Raw genomic sequence first — 25,804 nt, 5'->3', positions numbered from 1 at the left:
CCCCTTCAACAATGTGAAACTGTTCTTTTGGATCTTCTTATAGACTTTAGAAAGTCTATCCTCTGACACAAGCAACCTTAATATTATCCACCATTTCTTGGGACTCCAGCAAAGTCTTTCTAAGGTCCATTGGTTCTAGAATTCTGGCTTTGTTCCTTCTGAATTTTTACATCACTTACAAATCCAGCCATGTTGTATGACTTGGGTTATTGTAATTGAACTTCCCCTACTCTTTTACCTACAACTGAACTGGCCCCTATTTGACTTTCCAGATTCATGTTCTCCATATTTCCATCCATGAAAGCATCGCCTCTAATTGTGTGTTTCTGTTAAACATTCAGTTTCTTTCCAACTCTCACTTTTCAGTTTGAAATCTCAGCCCTTGCTTTCCCCACTCTTCTAAACTCTTTTGTCCTTCAAGCCTAGGACTACTATTTATGGTTTTGCAGGCCATATTCTTTTACAGAGGGGCCTGGAAGGGGGCAAGCAGAAGCTAAAATCCAGCCACAAGCTTTGGTGCAGACCAACTTGAAGGGAAAATGTACATTTTTCCTAATTCTCCCTTCCAGAGTTGGCACTGTTTTATAATTTGTAGGCTCAGAGTGGTATCCTTTTTTTAATCTGCAGAAAGGCTGTAAATAAGCAAGCAATGGTTCCACCAAAGTCTAACTTAGTTGCTTACCTGGACATGTTTGCATATTGCATCTGGATACCTGTGTAGTGTCTCCTGGACAGGGGCGACCACTTTTAGACGGCACTGGATTGTTGCACAGCCGCTTTCGAGTCTTTTCACCTCCTCCACAAGAGGCAGAGCACTGGCCCCAACTATGCCAGCTTCCCCAACTTCCATCCACTGTGAACAAGAATGGAATGGTCAATATTAACCAATCAGTTTTAAAATCTACACATAGGGTAACCCTGCTTATACAACTCTCATTGTCAGATCTGAAATTATGGGGCTGCTGCAATAAGCACCAAATAAAATGCTTTACTTATTCTACTGGTCAGGAGTTGAGGGGCTCACCAGGACACATGTCAGTGTTGCATCTCTGGATCTGGGAGTCTGGCCCCCCACAAGCTCTTCCTCCGTTGGAGGGAGGAGGATTATCACATGTGCGGTACCGCCGCATCTGTCCTCCGTTGCATGTCCGGCTGCATATTCCCCAGCCACTCCAAGGACTCCAGTTACCATGAGCTACAACAGAGAACCATTGGAGATGTGTTAAACAATGACACTCATCCAAAAAGTATGGTAAGACTTTCCCTAGGAACTGAAAAGAAATATACAAATCTATAAATAGGAAACTTCCAAAGGCAGATTGTTTAGCTATTGTGTTGACTAGAAACTGGGTGTACATTCCAGTGACTGTGAAATTCCATGTAGTATGTATCTGTCCAGTCTTACAGTGTTTCAGGAGCTGAAGGATATGAATGAGACAAGATCTCTGCTCTTGATGAGTCAAGACCATACAATCCAGATACAGTGGATTCAGATGCTACCAGGGTCTTAAAATCTAGCTTGGAGACTGAATTAAGGCAAAGAGCCACCTGCTTGCCTCTGTAAAGATATCAACATCAATAACAGTGGGCATGTAAGGGTGCCCTTGTCCTTGCACTCTTCAGCTGGTCCTAGAGAGCAAATGAAATAGGGACACAGTCCTTGCCTATATAGATCAATTACATCTATGGCATTACACAGACACAATAGCAACTGTATGACACTTTGTTATTCTAAACCAAAGTTAGAGGAATCAAGTAACAGTATATTATAACTTTAAGGACTTGAGGCCATAATGAACCTTTTTTTCTTAATGTTTATTTATTTTTGAGACAGAGAGAGACAGAGCATGAACAGGGGAGGGGCAGAGAGAGAGGGAGACACAGAATCTGAAACAGGCTCCAGGCTCTGAGCTGTCAGCACAGAGCCCGACGCAGGGCTCGAACTCACGGACCGTGAGATCATGACCCGAGCCGAAGTCGGACGCTTAACCAACTGAGCCACCCAGGCACCCCGAGGCCATAATAAACCTTTAAGAAACTATAATGTTGACTCACTATTTCCAACACTCACTTGGACAAGGGTCATTATTGCAAAAATCACTCTGGACATCACTCCCTTCACATCTGCTCCCTCCATGCTGTGGGACAGGATCAGAGCACTCCCTTGTTCTCTGTCTGGCACCTCCTCCACAGGACACAGTACAGGCACTCCAACTGGCCCAAGTGGTCCACTTGCCATCCACTGGATTAAGGAAAAACATATGTGCTCTGTTACTAATATTCTGGGCATTGTTAGGTTGGGTGATGTTCTTAATTTCTTTTGAAGGTTTATTTATTTTTATTTTTTCCTCTAATTTTAATTTGAATTCCAGCTAGTTAATATACAATGCATTATTAGTTTCAGGTATAGAATTTAGCGATTCATCACTTACATACATCACCCGGTGTTCATCACAACAAGTGCCCTCCTTAATCCTCATCACCTATTTAACCCATTCCCCCCACTCACCCACCTCCCCTCTGGAAACAATCATTTCGTTCTCTGCAGTTAAGAGTCTGTTTCTTGATTTGTCTCTCTTTTTTCTTTTTTACCCTTTGCTCATTTGTTTTGTTTTTTAAATTCCACATGAGTGAAATCATATGATATTTGTCTTTCTCTGACTGACCGATTTCAGTTAACATAATACTCTCTAGCTCCATCTATGCTGTTGCAAATGGCAAGATTTCATTCTTTTGAATGGCTGAGTAATATTCCATGGTGTGTGTGTATGTGTGTGTATATATCCATTCATCAGTCGATGGACATTTGGGCTCTTTCCATAGTTTGGCTATTGTTGATAATGCTGCTGTAAACATTGGGGTGCATGTGACCCTTTAAATCAGTGTTTATGTATCCTTTGGGTAAATACCTACTATCACAACCGCTGGGGGTAATGTTCTTATTGACATTGATTCTTACTGACATGTTACCCAGATAATTTATTAAGGGTATAAACACTGTATGTCTCTTACCGGGACAGGGTCTTTCATTGCAAATCTGCATCTGTGTTTCTGCTCCATCACAGTAGGACCCATCAAATGATGGTGGTGGGTTATTACACAGTCTTGTTCTTATCTGGGCACCTTTACCGCAACTCTCGCTGCATGCACTCCAAGGCTGCCAAGTGCCCCATGCTCCATGAACTACAAATATCCCAAGAGACAGAGTTGCAAGTCACAGAACCATGTTTGTTAAACAAAATTATACAAGTAAATTAACTCAGTAATGAGTTAAATTAGCCTGGAATCTAAAACGACTGAAATTGAACCAAAGGAAACATAAATAATGTTCTTCCTTTCTGCTTCTGGTTAGATTTTCATGGGAAATAGTGTTTATAGGAAAATTCAGAAGGCTACCTAATGCCAAAATGAATGCTTACAATTATCCAAAGGGACTATTTTATTAAAATAGAATGTAATCAAACTACTATATGTAAACACAATCTGAGTTTAAAAATCCTAGATAAGTATTTGTTTGTGCTTTATGCTCTGGGGAAAGTGGAAGGAACCAGAAGCTTAGAAGCAAGGCTGTATGACAGGTCTAGATGCAATTATAGACAATATGAATGTTTCCACAAGGGTAACTTGGACTCTAGGCTCCGCACTGGGTGTGGGCTGAAACTCACGACCCTGAGTTCAAGACCTGACCTGTGATCGAGAGCTGGATGCTTAACTGACTGAGTCACCCTGGCGCCCCGATAACTTGGACTCTAGACTCAAGACCACATCTTTAAGCCTGATTCAGCTTCATGTTTAAAAATACACTTGGATCTTTCAACAACATGATGATTTGCACAGTTGTAGCTCTTTAAAAATTGTCTCCATTACATAATGTTCATGAATTAAAAGTTCTGAATAACACACTCACCTGCTTCCTAAACAACAACAAAAAATTGACCAGTAGTTTCCAAGAAGTGATACTAAAACCTTCCTTTTGGTTACTAACAGATGACAGCATCTACCCACAAGACTGAAACAACCTTATGTTTCCTACCAGGTGCATGGGCTAAGAATCAACATTATTGTTTCTCTTACATATAAGTCAGTATCAAGTCATATTTTTGTTTTAAGGGTACTTTCTAGATATGGAGCTCATAAAGTATGTTTTTGTGGTCATCCAGTTTAACCAAGATATGAACCAAAATAGGGCCTTAAGGTTAGGGTCTAAAGATTCTATTAAACTCTATAAGACACCAAAAGAATAAATTGAAAACCAAGTAATGAAATTATAATTTGACTGCTTTGTTTACAAAGTACTTTAAAACACACCTAGGATTTTCTTTCAATTAACTATTTTCTAGTTGAGTTTACTACATATCCTTTGTACTTTGTAGACACAGGTGAACACTGTCATACACATTTATTTTAGTTGACAAAAATTTGGACTAAAAAGTATTGGCTGAACCTAAAAAGAAAGAAGAAAGCCTTTAAATATAAGGCAGATATTACTCAAAACTACTTCTTTATTAATTCAGATTGCTGATGCTCATAGTCCTCATATATGGACTATGTCATTGAAAAAAGTCTGCTATTCCAATTATTTTAATATGTCCTATTTTCAAGGCTGAGGTTAACAAAAGCCCACACCTCTTATAAAGCCTTATAGCACAGATGCATTCTTTTATTGGAGATAATGTTTGGTGTTTGGTTGATGTTTATTCATATACTGTCTGTGTAATTTCTTTTTTTCTCTTTTTAAAAAATGTTTATTTTGAGAGAGAGAAAGAGAGAAACTGAGTGGGGGAGGGGCAGAGAGAGAGAGAGGGAGAGAGGATCCCAAGCAGGCTCCACACTGTCAGCGCAGAGCCCGACATAGGGCTCGATCTCACAACCTTGAGATCATGACCTGAGCTGAAATCAAGAGTCAGATGCTTAACTGACTGAGCCACCCAGGTGTCCCTATAATTAGCTTTCTAATTCTTAAAGATTAAAAAAATAGTTTTAGCTTTGGTTTAAGATTTCATGACAGTATTTTACTTCTGTAATGTAATGTAAGTTCTGAACTGCAAATCAAGATACCTAGGATCTAAGCAAATAGGCTTAGGAATCAGACAGACCTGGATTCAAATCCTTGATTCACGTTTTACTAGCCATGTAACATCAGGGAATTAATTATCATAATTATCATATCATATATTTCCTGAATCTTGGTTTCCTCATTTGTACAACAGGATGCAATACCCAATATAGTGGATAACTGTTTCATTTTGGTTTTTCAGCATCTTCCCCCCTTTTTTTAAAACCAACTCAGCTAGGTATCTCTCCCAGTTAAACTCTGTGAGTTCAACTCTGAGTTTGTTCAGTGTGCTTATCAATATCTGAACTATATTACATCTGTTTATCATTCTATCTTGAACAATGAAAAAATGCCTTGAGCACAGAACGGGTGTTCAATAAATATCTGTTGGAGAAATGAATGGATAAGTGATGAATGAATGAATGACCAGATACTCTTCTACTCCATATAACTTGTTTTAGGCTGTCATACAAGGAGCCCTGCCTGTTACAATGCGGGTAAGTCACTCAAGCTGGTTATCCAAGTATCTGGACTTAGTTGAGTTCAGAGGTGAGCATGAGTCCCAAACAAAATCAAACAGGGCTCTTTTTCAGAGGTTGATAGGAAATCTGAGGGAGAGAGAGCAAGACTCTTTGTTTCTTAGGCCTTGGGTTACAAGGCTCCTGTGAGCTACTAGCTGCTAGCAGTCATTTTTTCCACTGCATGGAAAGAGTTTAATGGACAATAAAGCCAAAGAGAGGTGAGCAAAGATGAGAGATGGAAAACATGCTAGTAAAAACACTGGCCAAATCCTTGAATTCAGTCATACCTGAAAGTAGAATTTTCTACTTAAGCTCATTCAAGTTTGGTTTCTGTCACTTTAAGCTGAAAGAGCCCTAAAATACCTATGGTGAGGGGTTGTTTTACAAAGTCAAACAACGTGTACTTAAAGCACCTACCACGGTTCCCAGAACACACAGGTATTTAGTGAATGGCTGCTATTATCATCTTAGCCCTCACTCATTGTGTGTTTTTGGGAACGTCTTTAAATATCCTAGACTTCATTTTTCTTGCCTGAAAATGAATGGCTACATTAGATTTTAATGTCCTTATTACTTCTAAAATTCTATGACGGCAAATACTTACGTTTCCTCTACATGATTAAAAATACACCACAGTTTGTGGAACCAATAGATGGTCAATTAAGTCAGGGATTTTACTTAACATTGATTAATACCATATCTTTCATAAGCTTGTATCAGTGAGACATAATTAAGAACACAGGGAATGGATATATTCCAGGGTAGAGGCCATAACATATTTTTATAACAACAAAAAAAGGTAAGTATAACCCCTTTATAGGAGTTAAAAATAGAATAGTTTTGCTCATCAGTGGATTCTCACCTGGGCAGGGCCTAATGTTGCACATGATTATTTCTACTGCATTCCCTTCACATGGCCGCCCACCATATTGAGCTGATGGGTTACTGCAAGTTCTGGTCCTGGTTCTGTTGCCACGTCCACAACTCCGTGTGCATTCTTCCCAAGGGCTCCATTCTGACCAGCTACCATCCACTACACACAGGTAAAACATCGTCAACACGAAGACAACCCATAGTTAGCTAACAGAAATGAATATCTATCAAACATGTGCCTATCCACTGAATATAGAGATGTACCTGGACACAGCTTACGTTGACAGTTTCGCATTTCTGAATCTGACCCTTGGCAAGGCTTCCCACCATTGGCCGGAAAGGGGTTGTTGCATAGACGACTCCTCTTCTGGATGCCTTTGCCACAGGTGACACTGCAGGATCTCCATGTGGACCACTGGGAATACCCACCGTGAACTGCAAATAAAACATTGTACTTTGTCTCTGTGATGGTAAAAAAAAAAAAAAAGCTATAAATTGAATTTTATTAACACGCTGGGTCTAGAGCTGGATCTATGATTGCTGAGAAATTGCTTATGGATGCTCTCCTCTTTGGTAAAATTAAAATCCATGCAGGAGAGAAAAATTTCAGATAATTAACTGGAGTTTCTTCCCAGTTCCAATACTGACTCATGTGGATATGGCTGCCAGAAGAGTTAGAGATCAAGAAGTTTAAATACTGTTTACCTTTTGATATACCATTCTTTAAAGAAAAATAAATGCATGATTTCTGAGAATAAATGTGACTTAGTTTTGAATCAAAACTTCAGTTTGGGATTTTGAATTATTGGCTTGATATTTTACTGCTCTAACTGAATATTGTTTCAGTCCCTTCAGTTGGTAAATTGTGATGTGATTTTTGTTCTAGCTCCACAATCTAGAAGTGTCTTCAGGGTCCAGGAGACTTGGACTAAGATGCTTAAGAGTTTTTACGATTTGGGTCGCCACAGGTGATACTTAATATGAATGTCCCTCTGATCACACTCACCCTGGACTGTGACTGGCACCCTGACAAGGACAGAACCCATCAAGTTTCGAGCAACACATTCATATTCAGATGTATCTTCTTTTTGAGCAGCAGCAATATGTAAGGAGTTGTTGGACAACATGTTAACTCGGTCATCCCAGGGAATAGAGTGCCCTTGACGAGACCATGTAATGGTTGGATGAGGCTCTCCAGTTGCCTGACAATTCAATATGACTTTGCCACCAGCATGAATAACAGTTTCTACTGGTTCAAGAGTAATAATAGGAGGACCTACAGAAAAAAGCACATAGTGTTTTCTTAGTTTTTGTGAAGCTATGTTAACATTTTTATCAATATATATAGTAACATTTTTTAAAAAATTAGGCTGATTTGTTTATAAAACACTGTAGCTGCTCAACTACTAAGGATGCAGTTGCCATTGACAGATTTTTCAGTATCATAGCTCTGTTTTATTTATGAAATGTCCAAAATTTTAAATCCCTAAGCAGATTAGCCTATATCATGGGTTCTGCAGTCATACTTGCTGTATACTTAAATTCAAATTCTGCTTCTGTTCCTTAGGACCTCTTTGAGCCTTTGTATCCTTCAGAGAATTCTTGTTAGATTCCTCTAAGATGAGATAAGCCTAGCTCTTTGACAGGGTAAGTACATAATATTATTAGTACTATTGTTATCATTGTTTTTGTCTGTGTTTTACATGGCAAACTCTCACTTCTTTCCCTTACATCACTTCTGAGGTAATGAGTCATTATTAACTTATCCTTTCATAACTGGTCATCATTCATTTATTCAATAAACATGTATCGAGAGCCTACTATTTGCCAGGCATTGTGTTAGATGCTGAGGATACAGAGATAATAGATATAACTTCTAGCCTCAAGGAATTCACAGTCCACGGATAAGACAAGTAAGTAACTATAATTATTTAGCTGTTCTATAATATCATTGTAGGATTTTGTAATGGAATAGGTAGAATAATATTTAGTATAGAGTAGGTAAATGTGTGGTAATATGGATGCATAAACAATAGTGACTTAATAGAACAAACAGAGGCAATCACTGAAAATGGAGAGGAAAAGGAAGACATTCAAGAATCATTAGGAAAGTAGAAATAACAGAACTTTGTCATTGACTTGAGAGGAACTGATAACTACAGGATTTTGACTTGGACAATATAGAAGAACATAGGAGGAAGAACAAATTTGTTTGGACATTGTAAGGAATGATAATTCGTATCCATTTAGAACTATTGAGTTTGTGGTGTCTGTGGGACATTCATGTAGAGATGTCTAGATGGTAAGAGAATGTTAATATCTGCAGCTCAGAATAGAGATATAGGCTAGAAATACAGATCTATGAGTCTTTCATGAGTGGATAAGATGGCTTTAGAAGTGATTCTAAAAGGAGAGGAAGAAGACCAAAGACATAAACTATGACAGCATCATTATTTAAGAGATGAACAGAAGACAAGCCATAAAATGATACTAAGAACAGATCACTGAAGTAGGAAGAAAATCAAGAGAGAATGGTATCCTGGTAACCAAAGGAAGGAGTTTCAAGAAGGAGTGAGAGGTTAATACTAGTAGATCAGAGTAGATCAGAGCTGCTCAAGTGAAGTCAGGAAAAAATGTAAAAGGAGCTATATATAGCTGCTGGTAGGATGTTTATTCTAGTCTACAGTGTCAAGCAAGATAGAATATGAAAAATTTCATGGAGAAGAAGAAGCTTGAAGTGGATTTTCAGAAATGGTAAGATTATATATAGGAGAAGGGAGTCTACTTGGAGACAAGGAAATAGCATGGAGATGGATTTAGCTTTGAAAGGATGATTCACCCTCGAAAGCAGCAACATACAAGGTTTTAAACATTTAGTTAATCAGGGCTCACATCTGAATACAGGTTAACAGAGAGGAGCCTGTGTGTTCTTGAAGGATGAAAGCTGTGTTTTTGTGGGATTGAAATGAATGGTAGAATAATTTGCTCAATGAGAGGTAATGAATATCAGATAATTCAGGGTGATGGTTCTGTTTTAGATGGAGAAATATATCTGGAATAATAGAACATAAAGCAAAATAGAAGTAAAATGTGTTTTATTATGACCATACCACCATTTTATGTAAAGATGTTATTGACATGCTGTCTTTTACAAAAGTAGTTACTTCATATGAGGTTTGAATCTCTCAGTATCATTAGTGCATTATTCATATATATGCCCACATCGTCCTACTCAATTACCTTCTTATTTGATATTTATATTAACTTTAGGAACTTTCAGGGCTGGGGCTTTTATTTTTCTCCTAGTGTTCAAATTACATTATGTGTTCAGTAAACTGTTGCTGAATACATTAAATGCCTCAGATTAATCACTCAACACTAAATGATAACATAATGATTAAATGAGCTCATCTGCTCCCTCAATTATGGTCAAAGAAAGTGTCAAATAAAACTCAGAATCTTAATTTTAATACCATATTTGAACATTTCCAATTGCCCATAAGGCTATAAGTTAACTCAACAATAAAATTCCATATGTACATCTTTCAAGGGTGAATTAATTCTACCAGTCACATAACGATCAGTTAAATACAAGTACTTTATCTAAATGAAAACATTGCTTCTGGTGCTTTAATCTTAATTTTAAACAAATTATATTTTGGTTTTTTAATATGCCTCATTTATTTAAATCAACTTATTGTCTGTAGGTGTAGATGAGCTAATCTAATGCAGACTTTCTTAAACCAATCAGTGGAACACTCTTCCAGGAAAGATTAATCGATGTGATGCCCTACTTACATTCACCCAACAAGGAGGGGAGGAAGGTTTCATGGAAATAACATTTATTTGGGAAACATGGCATGTTATATCCTCTTCTTGCTGAGTTATAACACATCAATATATTAACATTTCAGGAATGATCTGCAGTAAAGAAATCTGGTGATTAAGCAGGGCTTGGCATATGGTAGGTTCTCTTTATATGTTTGATAAATGAATGAACTTCGTTTAATCTATTTTTTCCCAGACTTGTTTGACCATGGAACTCTAGTTTTTTTCTAATAACATCTCACAAGGCTATTGTTTGATAAATAAGTACTTTAATAAAACACTGTCTTAGCAAGAAATGGAAACAACCTGTCTAGTGATGGATAAATGGATAAAGAAAATGAGTCTATATATGTTTAATGGAATGTTATCTAGCAATAAGAAGAAGGAAATACTATTTGCAACAACATGGATGGACTTCGAGAGCATTATGATAAACTAATTAAGCCAGACTGAGACAGAAAAATAGTATATGGTATCACTTGGATGTGAAATCTAAAAAAAAAAAAAAAAATCCATAGAAACAGAGTCAATTGGGGGAAATGGGTGATATTGATCTAAGGATACAAATGTTCAGTTATAAGACAAACAGGTTCTGAGGATCTAATATATAGCATGGTGACTATAGTTAATAATACTGTATACTTGAAATTTATAAAGTGAGGAGATCTTAAGTGTTCTCATCAAAACAGCAAAACCAAAAAATGGTAACTGAAGTCATGGATGTGTTAATTAGCTCGATTGGGGCAATCATTTCACAGTGTATATGTATATCAAATTTTGACATTGTACATTTTAAATATGTACAATTTTATTTATCAATTAGATGCCAATAAAGCTGGGGGAAAACACTGTTTTAGATATTTACTAAAAATTAAGTGCTAAAGTCTGAAAAAGATTTTAAAAAGTTAAAGTCTTAGATAATAGTAGTTTAGCAATAGCTGCTAGTAAATGCTAGTATATAGCGTCTCTTGATAGTGAATGAAGAAAATATAAATTTATACCATTAAATACTGAGCCTACTCACAAAATAAGTTTATTCACTGAAATTCTCAACCCAGTGATGCTATCCTCAGGTCAGTTCTAAAGTCATTCTGGAGACTATCCAGTGGGTTCTGAGGTTCTATGCCTTGGAGTTTTTCATGTTTTTCTAATTCTGAAAGATCTGTCTTCTGTATAACTGAGGGGTTTCATCATGAGCATGATAGTCCTGCCCAGTACACACATTTATTTCATGGAAGATTGACAGCCATCAACCTAGAACACTTTTGAGTTCACTTATATTAGTCTTTCCTTTTAATACATATTTTTAAAGTGCCACAAAATGACGTTTTGTAAGCACGTCACAAAAACTGTGATAGACTATATGAAGGGTACTTGACTGACTATATTGCAAAATGAAAGAAAGCTCTGCCACCAAGCAACTGTGATCTTGAACTCCGTGTGTTAGACAAAATAGAAAAAAAAATCTCTGTGCAAAACTGTATCTACCAGTCTTATGCTTGATAACAAATTACTCTATCAGCAGAAGACTAAATTATACACACCCTGCAAGCTACCATTAATATACCTGCTATAAAGTTAAAGAAAATGAGCACTGTTTATTAGGCAATGTTTCTTAAATCAGGTGTTCACACAGAGTGAAGCCACTTACTCTGCAGGGTCAGGCTCATGCTGCGCTCCACTGCCCCAGCATCATTGGTAGCTACGCACGTATAATCACCGGCATCTTCATTCTATGGAAATAAGCAGTGTTTTATAAAAATGTGAGCCTACAGAATGGGGCAAATAACTTTTTCCACCAGGATGCTAATATAAAATTTCATTTTTGAGGAGGGGTTGGAATGGAAATAGAAAAACCTACATTATTTTACATCATAAAGGGGTTTAAGAGAAAAGAAAAAGAAGAAAAAAATCCCAGTCTAAGTTTTCAAAACAGCTATTCTTGCTCTCTGGGAATAATAACTGCTAGGAAACCAAGCAAAACTAACATTTTTTATAACCTTCTATCCAAAATTAGCTCACTAAAGAAAAATGCCTATTCTCTTCTTCTAGATATCTTAAAAAGCATTAAACTATTGAGGACAAATTAACAAATATTGAGACTTCCTAATGGGGGTTATTAAAATAAATTAAGGATGGGGCGCCTGGGTGGCGCAGTCGGTTAAGCGTCCGACTTCAGCCAGGTCACGATCTCGCGGTCCGTGAGTTCGAGCCCCGCGTCGGGCTCTGGGCTGATGGCTCAGAGCCTGGAGCCTGTTTCCGATTCTGTGTCTCCCTCTCTCTCTGCCCCTCCCCCGTTCATGCTCTGTCTCTCTCTGTCCCAAAAATAAATAAACGTTGAAAAAAAAAATTAAAAAAAAAAATAAATTAAGGATGAACAAAGTAAAAAACTAATTTACTGATAATGATGAATCATAGAATATAAGTCACAATATTATAAATATGCACTGTAAGGGGTGCCTGGGTGGCTCAGTCAGTTAAGTGTCTGGCTCTTGATTTCAACTCAGGTCATGATCTCAGGGTCGTGAGATTGAGCTCTGTGTCAGGCTCTGCATTGACAGCACGGGACCTGCTTGGGATTCTTTCTCTCCCCTTCTTTCTCTGTCCCTTCCCCACTCAATCTCTCTCAAAATAAATTTTTAAAAAATCTACAAAAATAGTACTATATGAGTTTAGATTTGGTGACTAATTCATCACAGATTTTGCTGAAGGCTTGTGAATAGAATTTGTTAACAGAAACACTAAGTAAATAAAGGAGAACTAAACTGCAGGAAGTAGAGGAGGGTGGGAAAAGGAAGACATGTTTAATTGGGGGTGTTATATAATATCCAAATAGAAATTTTCAATAAGAAATGGTAAATGGGAACATTTCAGGGTTGGAGATAGATATCTAAGTATCTGATACTGTGTGGTGAAAAAAATTAGTATTAGCATTAATATTGGTATTAGAAGAATTACCAATGGCTTCAGAAGTAGCAATACTTAGATACAGAAGGGGGAATGTGGTAATGAAGAAACGTGTTACAGCAGTTAAAAGTAGAAATCATCTCAAAATTGAAGGGACAATGAACAACATCACATTGAAATGAAACCCAGGAGAATGAAAGCCTAAGAGTGATTCATTGGATTAGGTGATTAAATATTGTATTTTAATTATTATTTCAATTAATTCTACAATGCATTAAAAATCACTCATACGTAATCTAGTTGAGAAATTTTTAGATAAAATATCTCATTCACTTGGCCCTCAAATTAGAATAACTTAAAGCAACACTCATTTTCTGAATTAGTGAAGCTTTTGGAAGGCTTGATATAGTTATTGGTCTTAGAGATGAAAGTTATCCTATATTTTACTTGTAGTTATGTTTGCAATTCTTCAATTTCTGTGTTCTGAAACAGATTTGAGGAAGTTATCTAATGATGCTAAATAATAATGGATCAGTGATTGGGAACAAAGCAAAATTATTTTATTGCTTATATTTCTGTGAAAAGTCTAAAAATAATCAATTTGAACCATGGTTCAGTTTTTTATAAAAACCCATTGATTCAGATTTTATGATTTAAATAGGAATGCAAGAGGAACTTTTTCCTTTCATGGCACCTACAGAGAGGGATTAATTGTGGCAGTTAAAGTGCACATCAACGATTTCAGCGTGACTTACTACAGTGCCATAAATGGCCAAGGAGCCATTGAGAAGTTGACGGATTCTGTGGTTAATTTCAATATCCACTCCTTTTCTGCTCCATTGGATGGTAGGGGCAGGATCTCCTTTCACTTCACAATTCAAGACTGCATTACCACCAAGCGGCTCAATCCAATTAGAAGGGTAATCACCTTTGAAGACTGGAGGTTCTGGGAAATAACAACAGATAATTAATTATAAGTAAAAGGAAGCTCTGATAATTTATTTGTGATTTTGACCTATTTAGAAAGATAACTTAGTGAAGAAGGGAAAAGCCACTTTTGAACACCATGAATTTTCCAGAATCAACTGCTCATGCTAATCAACCAGATAATTTTGTTAGTTTCAATAATCTAAGCAGGTGATTCCATTTTGTACCAAATGGTCTCTTTGCTTACCTACTTTTGAATTGAACGTTGATAATTTTTTATTTCTTAGGAATGTACACATCTGTGAAATAGGACTAGATGGATTTAATAAACTGAAGTTATATAAGCAAGCAAAATGCAAACTATTCATTGTAAACAAGCGATAAACTAAAAATAGAGCATGCTTACCTACCTTTCACATAAACAAATCCTATTGCCTTCACAAAACCAACACTGTTCTCTGCGGTGCACACGTAAGTACCCGAATCCTCTTTTGACACTCTTTCAATAACAAGTTCACTGTGTCCATTAACACTGTCAAAGTGGGCTGAGAGAAACAAGTTAGGAAACGACATAAATGCCTCTAAGTAACCTAGGAAAAGAATCACAACAGCTCAATATTTTGCAGGTTGGATTTATGAGCTGGTCAGCAATTGAACCAGAGATCTCATCATGACATTGGAGAAGAAAGCCTTTTCCACAGATTCATTCCTCTGAGTTATTGGCTAGGTCTATAGACACTTGTTTGAAGAATGAAAAAAAAAAAAAACAGCAGAAGGGACAGGAAAAGAGAATGAAAACAAACATCCTTTAAAATTATTTTAGATTTAAAGTATACCTTTCATCTCAAAGCATTGCCTAAATCTGGCTCACCGTCTCTCTAGGTTTCAAAATCTTTCATTCAGACATATGACATTTTCCATTTCATTCATCTCACCACCACTTTTCCTCCCAAACACTTTATATGAAAACATGAAAATGTTTTCAGTTGTAATTCAACTGACTTGGCAGGTCAGAGGGGAAATCATGAAAAACATATGTTGGTTAGGTAATAATGACAACATGATTAAATTTGTGATAATTTAAACTTCTCCATAAATGGTGATGATATAAATATTTATGAAGGTAGTTATAATATTTGGAATAGAGTATAAGGTAAACATGCTAATCCTAAAACAACTGATACTAAATAAGATTCTGATTAGACCAGCCAATATCTAATTATTTAGGTATGTTTACCTTGCATGCTTTCCCCCAAATTATTTCAAAAGATTTCATTCTGCTGAATATTAAGTGGAAAATTAAGCTTTAAAAATTTAAATAGCTAAATTAGTATTATACCATCAGAAAACAGCACTGATTAGGTTGTGGGTTTTTTTTAAGTGATAAATTGCATTTATTTTTAAAAATAAATTTATTTATGTTTTAAATATAATTTATTGTCAAGTTAGTTAACATAAAGTGCATACAGTGTGCTCTTGGCTTCGGGAGTAGATTCCCATGATTCATTGCTTACATATAACACCCAGTGCTCATCCCAACAAGTGCCCTCCTCAACGCCCATCACCCATTTTCTCCTTTCGCCCAGGACCCCCATCAACCCTCAGTTTGTTCTCTGTATTTAAGAGTCTTTTATGGTTTGCCTCCCTCTCTGTTTGAAACTATTTTTTTAGACTCTATTTTTCCTAAGTGAGGTATACTATTATTATTAAGGTAATATAGTTGATGAATTTCAGTCATTAAGATCAATCTTTTATAACAGAAAAACTCAAGCTTATTATTTCTTTTCTAGCAAGACATTTATTAAATGCCAATAGTGCAGTATTTTAGAATTCAATTTTGGGAAATGACCACTTCTTATTACTGATGATGTCTTTGTGCTGATGACAAAGTCTGACAAATAAGGAAACACTTGTCCTCCCAGAGAGGAGTGCTGCGGGGTTCCAGGCACTACCTTAACATGTAGTGCACATAGTGACTAAAGGATTTCTGCATAGCTGCTCTACATTATAAGAGAGGCTAACAGATGTTAATTCATACAGCAAGAAGCAGAGTTCTCCTCTGTAAAATTAGGTGAATCTTCAGCACTCTACCAGTGCCACCTTAATCCATTTATCAGTGATGAAGGAGGTCCAGCGAGGGCAAATTTAGGTACCTGTGTATACCATATTGTCTTCTCAGGGAGGAAGGAGATTATTTTTAGGTAAAAACATCTACTAATATTCTAAAATATATGGTCCTGTGATTACCTTATCCTTTCAAAAGAATGAAAAAAGAACATATATACTGGGTATAGGATAAAATCCAGGCAAAGATACATATTTTGCAGAACTTAAAGCAATCAATTTTTCATGTAACTTTTCAATCAATTCCCACAGCTAAAGGAAATGGAGATTGCTTCAGAGTTCTTTATGGGTGCATTTATTTACTTCTTAAGAATTAAATTACCAACCTGGGATAATATTGTTATTGAAGGTCCATGTTAACTTGGGCAATGGAATCCCAGTGGCTTTACAGCTTAATCGTAGCTGTTCTCCTTTATTTAAAGACACATCTCCAGGAAGTTCAGTAAAAGTGGGGAGAACGTGCACTGTCACACTGACCATGTGTGTATCTTCACCTGCAGCATTGTTAGCAACACAGGTATAGGTGCCAGAATCCTCCGGCTTAAATAAAGAAAAATCATAGTGTTTAAGATTACATAATCTTACATCATATTACATAAAGGACATAAAATTGCATAGCTTGGTTCCCAAAGGAGCACTCTTATTTAAAGACAGTTTAAATTTCCATCTTGTAGTCTGAACCATCTGGCTAGCTTTTGCACAACATAATTTAAAATGTGTAAGAGTTTAAACAAAAGCCCATACCTTACAGAACTACAGCATTTTACAGTAATAAGATCTCAGAAAACTGTACAAAAGTTCTAAAGTTTACTAAACATCAAGAGTACTGATACTCCGCAAACTACAGATAAAGAACAAATAATTTCATTCTTTCTTTTTTAATATAATTTATTGTCAAGTCGGCTAACATATAGTATGTACAGTGTGCTCTTGGTTTTAGGGGTAGATTCCTGTGATTCATCACTTATATACAACACCTAGTGCTCATCCCAGTAAGTGCCCTCCTCAATGTCCATCACCCAGAACAAATGATTTCAAAGGCTGGTAGCATCTTGACAGCATAGCTGCTTTCTTGGTAATGTGGCACCAAAGACCCCCAAAATTATCACAGGAAATAGAAGTTTCACTTGCTAAATCCACCGGCTGGTCTTGACACTCATCTTACTAGATGTCCTGGCAACATCTGACACAATTTTGACCCCCTTTTCTTCTAAACCATGTCCTCACTTGGCTACCAGGCTACCCCATTCTCCTAGTTTCCTTCCCACCTCACTGGTGGCTCCATTTTCAGCTCCTTTTCATGGCTTTCCTTTAACATTAATGTTGTTACGTTGGTATGTGGGAGAGCTCAGTCTTTGGTCCTCTTTTCTTATTTGCACTTGGTTCCTTAGTGCATCCGGTCTCATAGTTTTAAGTGCCACCCATATGCTGATGTATACGAGTATTTGCAGCCCACATCTTTCTTCCAAAGTCCAATTACACTGAAGTTCCCATTTCACCTCTCTGCTTGTATGTCCCAAAGACATCTCAAAGTCATGTCCAAAACTGAACTCCCAATTTCCCTTTTACCATCCTGTTTCACCTGTAGCCTTTCACCATCTCAGCTGATGGCTATTTTGTCCTTCCAGTTGCTAATGCCTTTTGTTCTCAGACATTTGAGTCACTTGTACTCTTCTTTTTCACACTCTACTCACAATCTACCTAGGATATCCTAGAATATATGCAGAATCCAACCACTTCCCACCTCTTGTAGGCTAACAGAATTTCTCATCTGACTCTAAACCATCTCATCTGACTCCAAACCATCTTCCCAACAGGTGTTTCTGCTTCCACTCTTGCCTCCCTACCATGTATTCTTATTATAGTCGCCAATGTAGTATTGCAAAAACATGAGGCATTTAATAACATTGCTCCCAGTCTCAAAACCTGCAATGGATTCTACTTTATTCAAAGTAAAACACAAAATTGTTATAATCTACAAGACACTATATTATCTGGCCTCCATTTTTTTTTCATATCTTTCTTCTTTTGTTCTTCTTTGCTTTTACTGGTCTCCTGTTCCTCCAATGTATCAGGCATGTTCCCACCTTATGTTTCTTCCAGATATTTGAGGGAGGAACATCCCATTTTTATCTGCTTGTGATGCTCTTCCCCCAGATATTGGCTTGGCTAACTCACTTCAAGTTTTTTCAAATGTTCCCTTCCCAAAGGAGATTTACTCTGACTCTCCTATTTAAAACTATAACTAGTACCCCTCCAAACTCTGATCCCTTATACCTTGTTCTTCTATTTTTCATATACTTATTTTCTTCTATGTATATTGTTTATTATTTTAATTGTCTATCTCCCTTCTCTAGACATAAATTGCATGAAGGCAAGGATCTTTTAGTCTTTTGTTTCCTGATGTATTACCAGTGCCTAAACAGAGAAGCTATTCAGTAAATATTTGTTGAATTAATGACTGAATGCTTCTGAGTGCATTAAGGCCCATGGTAGACTTTTTCCTTATCTTTTAAAATGTTTAAGAGGGGCACTCTGGTGGCTCGGTCAGTTAAGTGTCCCACTTTTGATTTCAGCTAAGGTCATGATCTCATGGTTCGTGAGATCGATCCCTTTGTTGGGCTCTGCACTGACAGCACAGAGCCTGCTTGGGATTCTATCTGTCTCCCTCTCTCTCTCTGCTTGGAATTCTCTCTCTGCCCTTCTCCCACTTGCACGTACATGTGTGCACTCAAAAATAAACATTTAAAAATATTAAAAAAATTTTTTAATGTTAATTTATTTTTGGAAGAGAGAGACAGAGTGCGAGTAGGGGAGGGGCAGAGAGAGAGAGAGGGAGACATAGAATCTGAAGCAGGCTCCAGACTCTGAGCTTTCAGTACAGAGCTTGACGCAGGGCTCAAACCCACCAACCGTGAGATGATGACCTGAGCTGAAGTCAGACGCTTAACCAACTGAGCCATCCAGGCGCCCCTGAAAATATTTTTAAATATTTAAGGGTATATATTGTTTTGCACTAAAACATTAAAGAATTGATTGGAGGGGCGCCTGGGTGGCTCAGTCGGTTGAACATCCGACTTTGGCTCAGGTCATGATCTCACAGCTCGTGAGTTCAAGCCCCGCATCGGGCTCTGTGCTGACAGCTCAGAGCCTGGAGCCTGCTTCGGATTCTGTGTCTCCCTCTCTGTCTGCCCCTAACCCACTCGCATTCTGTCTCTGTCTCTCTGAAAAATAAATAAACATTAAAAAAAATTAAAAAAAAAAAGAATTGATTGGAAATGTAGCATAAAAACTGTAATCACTAACTGTAGGTACAATCTAAATTTGGTTGGCTGCATACTGTTGTTTTTTTTTTTTTAAAGGGCAAACTGGAATAAGTCATATTCCCTGTAAAAGTCTTTCCACCTCCATATCATTTAGCTGTCCTTAAATTCCCAGGTTATGACAAGTTTAAAATCAAGGAATTTATAAAAGTGAAGCACTTAAAAATCGAGTGTACATACTATTCACAAATAGATTTCTAGTTATTATTTGTGTCCTTCATCTGGTATTTAGAAACTACCTTATTGTTATTTTTTTAACGTGTCTGAGTCATTATCCCACTAAAAGTCTAACTTTTTCTTTCTCATTTAATTCCTTCAGGTCTATAAATGAAATTGAAGGCCCAAATTCAACATTCTTGAGCTTAGAGGTAATCCCCATTAAAAGATATTCACTAGCTTACATTAACAAATTTATCCTTATTTTATTAATTCTAAAATTCACATTTTTAACTCTTAATACCTCAGAAGCTAGGGTATTAAAAATACATAAAAATTGATGACCTTCTCTAGTTTATTTAACTGAATTTTTTTCTTTCTTAGTGGTACATAAAATAATGGTACATCTTATAACTAATGGAAATTTAAATCTGAATAACTACAACTTTTGCTGGCACATGTGGTTGAGTTAGGACTTAGTGACACAGCCTATTACTGGGATTATTTATGTGGTAATCCCAGGAGTCTGAGTAATGGCTGAAATTATACTATAAAGTTAATGTGATCAATTTTGTCATTTTAATCTGTTCAAATTTAATTCCACAAAGATTTTATAATGGGGCTTAGGCATTTTGAAGGGTAATGAATAGGAATAAAAAGTATATACAGAAGCTCCGAAAATGATTCACATTTGTTTTGTATTTGATGCCAAGTACTGATACTCTCAAACCACACAGTAAATGTTTTAAAAAGTCATGTAGTATGCATATATACAGAGTATTCTTCAAGTGGGCTACCACTGAAAAACTAAGATACTTCTCATAGCTACTATTCTGTAGACTGGCTAAGTGCCGCCTAACAATATTCAAACATCTCAGCTTGCATAGTAGGATCTCTAAGACTTTAGTTTCCTTGTCAATGATAAGAAAGGGTTATTGAAAATCCTGAAAAGAACAGAAAAACTGCTTTTTATTATTTGCTTAATAACACATCAGACATTCTTATATCTCTGTTCTTCTAATCATTCCCATGCATGGTTACAAACACAGAATATAATAGAGGCACTTAGAATTTTTCCTGATAAATAGATTTCCACAAAAATAAAATCATTTTAGAAGGAGGTCATTTATGAGTTCCTACTATCTGTTAAATATTATTCTTAGACCTGGGCCACAAAATGAAACATGCATAAAATTCATTTTTTGGCCTGAATATGTAAGAGTATTTTTCTTTTGTTATTAAAGAGTATATTTCCCAGCTAAGCTACGAAAAGAAAAAAGGTGAATTACTAATCCGGTTTAATGTATCCATTCACATCTATTAAACTTACCACAACATTTTCCAGAATAAGTTCTCCATAGGGCTCAAGAGTATACTTTCCTAATAAGTTAGTTAAAAGAACATCGTCTTTTTTCCAGTTGATTGCTGGTGTGGGGATTCCATCAGCCACGCATGGAAGAATGGCTTGTGAATTCTCATTGACCATATAGTGTACTTCTGTGCTTCGGATTCTAGGTGGTACTATGAAGAGTTTAAAAAAGATAGTCATTCATGATGTTGAATTCAACAGTATCCTTATTCACACTGAAAATCAGCACACAAAAGACTCTTTTGGGGACCATTTTGCTGCAAGTAGTAAAATAAAAGTCTATTAAGACATTGATTTGTTATCATGAAAGATGCCTACAGCAAAAACTTTAAGGGATTTGAATTTGTTGAATATATTCGAAATCAGTTTCTGAACAAGTGACATAGAACTAGATTAGGAATCTTTAGCTTTTATTTGGCTTCTGAAGTTTTTCTTAAGTTTCTTATTCTTATTGCAGTGAAGTAAAAAAAACAAACTAGAGCAACAAAACCTCAAAATGCATCCATGATTGGATAATTACTGGATTTGTATCACAGACATATCATGAGAACACATTAATAAAAGTCACCAGTTGAAAACACCGTAAAACACTCCCCCCATATTGAATGTCACGAAGTGCTACAGAAAAAAAATTTTGCAGTATTTCACATGTGTTTCAACAATTGCAAGTAAACCCAGGTCAAGACAATTCAGCTTTTATACTGTCACAGAGGAAATTTTTATAGTGATTTCAGAATTCTGTGCAAATACTTCCTATTCCTCAAATTACTTTGAACTGGAATTTAGGCAATACAGAAAGATCAATTGACTATTTTGTGTACTAACAAATACCTTAGGGGACTTGGAACTATGACATTTACTTCTAAAGAAAAGGCTTTAAAAGTATGTGGATCCTGAGAAACTTAACAGGAACCCATGGGGGAGGGGAAGGAAAAAAAAAAAAAGAGGTTAGAGTGGGAGAGAGCCAAAGCATAAGAGACTCTTAAAAAATGAGAACAAACTCAGGGCTGATGTGGGGGTGGGAGGGGGGGGGATGGGTGATGGGTATTGAAGAGGGCATATTTTGGGATGAGCACTGGGTGTTGTATGGAAACCAATTTGACAATAAATTTCATATATTTAAAAATAAATAAATAAAAGTATTAAGAATACTTGGCTCAAAAAGTAAAAATACATCCCCCCCAATGAATTTTGGAATTATTCCAACATATCAGAAATAGATTAATTTTAATGGCATTTTAAAAAGTGACAGGACAAAAGTTGTATTCAGCAAAAATTATTTTTTGATTATATGAGTAAATATATAAATCTTATATGAATGATTATATGCACAAACATAGATAATAGGGAAAACAAAAACGCATTTTGCTGAATGGAACATTGTAAATATTCGTTTCATTTTTAATTAATTTATACTGTATTTTTATTAGCTCCTTTATCCTGGTTTCCTAGGGGTTGATATTTCAAGTTTGCTTGTGGTTACAAAGTTGCAACATTAGTATATTTACTTCAATTCATTCTTTTTCAAAATGAAAATGTTAAGGCTATGATTTTATATTTGATTTTGGTGTGTATGGCCTACACACCATACAGTTTGATATACAGACTCCTTATGTTTATTATTTTCTAAATAATATGAAAATAAAAACATATTCTTTGACCTGCTTGTTAACTGGAATGGTATTTTAAATTTGCCTGGGGTGGACGTTTTGGCATTAAAAGATTTTTACATGTTTCTAGCTTTATTGCATTGTGGGCAGGAATTGTGGCCTTATTTTTAAATCATATTAATGACTGTTTTATTGTTTAGTATATAGTCAATTTTGGTAAATTTTCTACAAATATTTAAGAAGGAGAACTATTATTTATTTGAAGCTAAAGAACTAATGTGTGTTGATTAGTTCAGTTGTATTAACTGAAAGCAGGTATAAACCAGTGGGAGTATTTAAAAAACTCAGAAATGCTGGTTTAAAAATTTGGGCTATTATTTATTTATTTACTTATTCAATTAAAAATGTGTCTATTTGAAATCACCACTTTAATGCTGAAGTTGTAGAAAATTCAAATACACCTGAAAGATAAAAAACAGCTTTCACAAACTTTTTTTAAAAAAGAAAAAAGCAGAAACTCACCATTGTAAGAATTACCTCTAAAAACAGCAGTTGAAAAGAGTTTGTTTCCTAACATTGATATCAATAGGTGGTCTATCTTTAGTTTAAAATACATTAACAACTAAAATATTTCAATGCTCATCCTTAGATATTTTGTTAGTTGTCTGAATACAAAGAAAGATTTTTTTTCTATTATAAAAATATACTTGTAAATATTTTGCTACTTTAAAATAACGAATCAAATAGATTTCCAACTCTCATTAGGTTCATACTATATTTATAATGTATCTCACGTGGTGGTTAGTTTTGAGTCAATATCATTTGCAACTTGAGAAGTAATGCAGAATAATCACAAAACACAAATGGATCCCATAAACAGGATCAGGAGCCAAAGTATAAATCCCAATAAGCATAAGATGAGGGGATTACTGGCAACACATTAATTATTTTGGCTATCTTAAGGAAATCTCTCTTTCTCACACACATATAATCACAGCTTTTCTTTTGCCCACACAAATAACCAGAGCCTACATATTAGAAAGGTAAGTGTACCTACACAACCACACACACACACACACACACACACACCACTTTGGATTACGGGTTTTGCATGGCTTTGACTTTCACCCTATCTTTTCTTGGTGGTCTTTTCTCTTTGCCACGGCAATGTAGCAGATTGAAATAATGTCAAACAACCTACCATGGACAGTGAGCTTGGCGCTCGTGCTGCTTGATCCTGCCACGTTAGCTGCCATGCACGTGTACTGGCCAGCATCATCAGGCTGAGCAAATGCTATCTGCAGAGCCCCAGAGCTGAGGATGCGTTGGCGGACTGATTCCATAACTGCATGCCCATCTTTATGCCAGGTAATATCAGGTGGTGGGAGGCCATCTGCCTCACATGGTAGGGAGATGGGTTTATCCACAGCAGTGGTATATTCCTTTGGATGGGGGCTAATGACTGGAGGAACTAAAAGATACAAAGTTTATCTTAAAAGCATACACTAGGGTATTACTCCAGCAAAGTGAAGTCACACTGAAAAGAAACAAAATCCCGACTTTACTGTATTATCATTGAAGGATCACTACACTGTTTTCATTGGCAAAGAAAATTCTTTGAGCCACTTTCAGAAAATTATTCTCTGCATAGTTAATAAATGTAAATGATAATCAATTTTAAATGAGGGCATAAATATATGTTCCTGATACTACATGCCTAGAAAATAGAAAATTTAGGTTGTGTCAACAGAGGCACTTTCTTTAACATACTGTATTATGTGATTCACTTCAGCTATCTAAACTTTCAGAATAGACCCCTTCAAGGTTTAAAAATCATTCCACTGCTGAGAGATACTTTTACTCAAATATTTCCTACAGTGGTGTCTCAAATACAGTGGCCACATTTAACAAAGTACTGTTTGAATGACTGAATAAATAAATGAATAGATCATGGAAAAGAAATATACAGATAAAACTATTCCCGCTTTTTCAGAAAGCTATGGAAGAGCTTATGATAAGGAATTCTCTTCCTAGTCATTACAGTAGGTTGATTACCATTTAGGGATTGGCCTGGATCTTTTGTTGAGCCTCAAAGAAATATTAAATAATTGTGAGAGAGCAATCAAACACAAAGGAGGAAAAACTAGTCACAAGTACACAGGAAAGAAAGGAGAGGATGACCCACCCGTGTCACTGAAAGTCCAGAGAAGTGACAAAGTGCCAAGGACAATGACAGTAAAAATATCCTTTTAAGCATGTGCAGACAAAACCCACAAACAACAAAAACTACTACCCATTCAAGAAAGTTGAAGAGAGAAACAAAGCCAACAGTATTCACTGTTACCATATTCAGAATGTGTAGTGGAATCACAAATGAGATCTCAGAGATCCACTGATCCAGGCAACACTCTGTGCATAGCAAGTCCCGGAGACCTAGAACTATCTGCTGTATCTCCAGAGGATATGGAGATGTGGTCAACCACATAGAGAACAGATTTTAAGATACACTACTGGTGATGAGTAAAATAAAATCAACAAGCTGTGAAAAAATACAAATAACCATATTAAAATCATTTATATCAGCCACCATTATTTGGTTGGGCTTGTATTTGCCATTATATACTGTTTCTGCAAGAAGAGAGATTTGGTTCAGAATTTTCATGCCTCTAAAGCATGCAGTTATTTCTGGTTGCTTTTGAAATGTTGAAATGCTATTAATCACCTACTGTGTTTCTTTGTCCCATAACTGCTCAGATTTTAATCAATTTTAATCACTTAGTGAAGGAAAAAAACCCTCCTATATGGAACTGTTCTTTCTATGATCTCCATGTTGCCAAAACCAATGAATATTTATTGGTCCTTATCCCAACTGACCTCTCACTCACATTCAACAAATTGTCCACTCCCTTCTTGAAATGATCTCCTCTCCTAGTTTTCATACGGCTTTCCTCCAACATCTCTGCCTGCTCCTTTGTGTTCTTTTCTAGCATCCTCTCTTTCCTTAGACTGTTTCTTAAACAATTCACAGTACTGGGTCTTTGTTTTTAGTTCTTTTCTGTCCAAATTCCGATCCAGTCTTGTGGCTGAAATACACTGATTACTTCCAAATT

General features: G+C 36.2%; 1 protein-coding gene and 1 long non-coding RNA gene across 6 annotated transcripts in view; one reads left to right on the top strand and one right to left on the bottom strand.

Annotated features, from left to right (window-relative positions):
• HMCN1 (hemicentin 1) overlaps nucleotides 1-25,804 on the bottom strand; it is a 483,427-nt gene that overhangs the window by 36,027 nt on the left and 421,596 nt on the right. For 4 of the 5 annotated variants that reach the window (XM_045452692.1, XM_045452691.1, XM_045452693.1 and 1 more), the window contains 13 exons: nucleotides 23,896-24,165; nucleotides 21,046-21,236; nucleotides 16,563-16,776; nucleotides 14,523-14,657; nucleotides 13,941-14,131; nucleotides 11,930-12,011; nucleotides 7,457-7,726; nucleotides 6,715-6,885; nucleotides 6,440-6,610; nucleotides 3,013-3,183; nucleotides 2,072-2,242; nucleotides 1,025-1,195; nucleotides 683-853 (listed from right to left, as the gene is read on the bottom strand). In XM_045452692.1, the coding sequence (XP_045308648.1) occupies nucleotides 683-853; nucleotides 1,025-1,195; nucleotides 2,072-2,242; nucleotides 3,013-3,183; nucleotides 6,440-6,610; nucleotides 6,715-6,885; nucleotides 7,457-7,726; nucleotides 11,930-12,011; nucleotides 13,941-14,131; nucleotides 14,523-14,657; nucleotides 16,563-16,776; nucleotides 21,046-21,236; nucleotides 23,896-24,165 (2,379 nt within the window). Of the gene's footprint in view, nucleotides 1-682; nucleotides 854-1,024; nucleotides 1,196-2,055; nucleotides 2,243-3,012; nucleotides 3,184-6,439; nucleotides 6,611-6,714; nucleotides 6,886-7,456; nucleotides 7,727-11,929; nucleotides 12,012-13,940; nucleotides 14,132-14,522; nucleotides 14,658-16,562; nucleotides 16,777-21,045; nucleotides 21,237-23,895; nucleotides 24,166-25,804 lie in introns of those variants that run through there. The other variant, XM_045452695.1, reaches the window with a different exon arrangement.
• LOC123584976 lies at nucleotides 8,152-14,466 on the top strand. Its single transcript, XR_006705818.1, has 2 exons — nucleotides 8,152-8,363; nucleotides 13,847-14,466. It is a non-coding gene; the product is annotated as an uncharacterized LOC123584976 (long non-coding RNA).

The sequence above is a fragment of the Leopardus geoffroyi genome, chromosome C3 (assembly GCF_018350155.1).
Source record: "Leopardus geoffroyi isolate Oge1 chromosome C3, O.geoffroyi_Oge1_pat1.0, whole genome shotgun sequence".
Taxonomy (NCBI): Eukaryota; Metazoa; Chordata; class Mammalia; order Carnivora; family Felidae; genus Leopardus; species Leopardus geoffroyi.
This window is presented reverse-complemented; position numbering and strand designations above follow the sequence as displayed.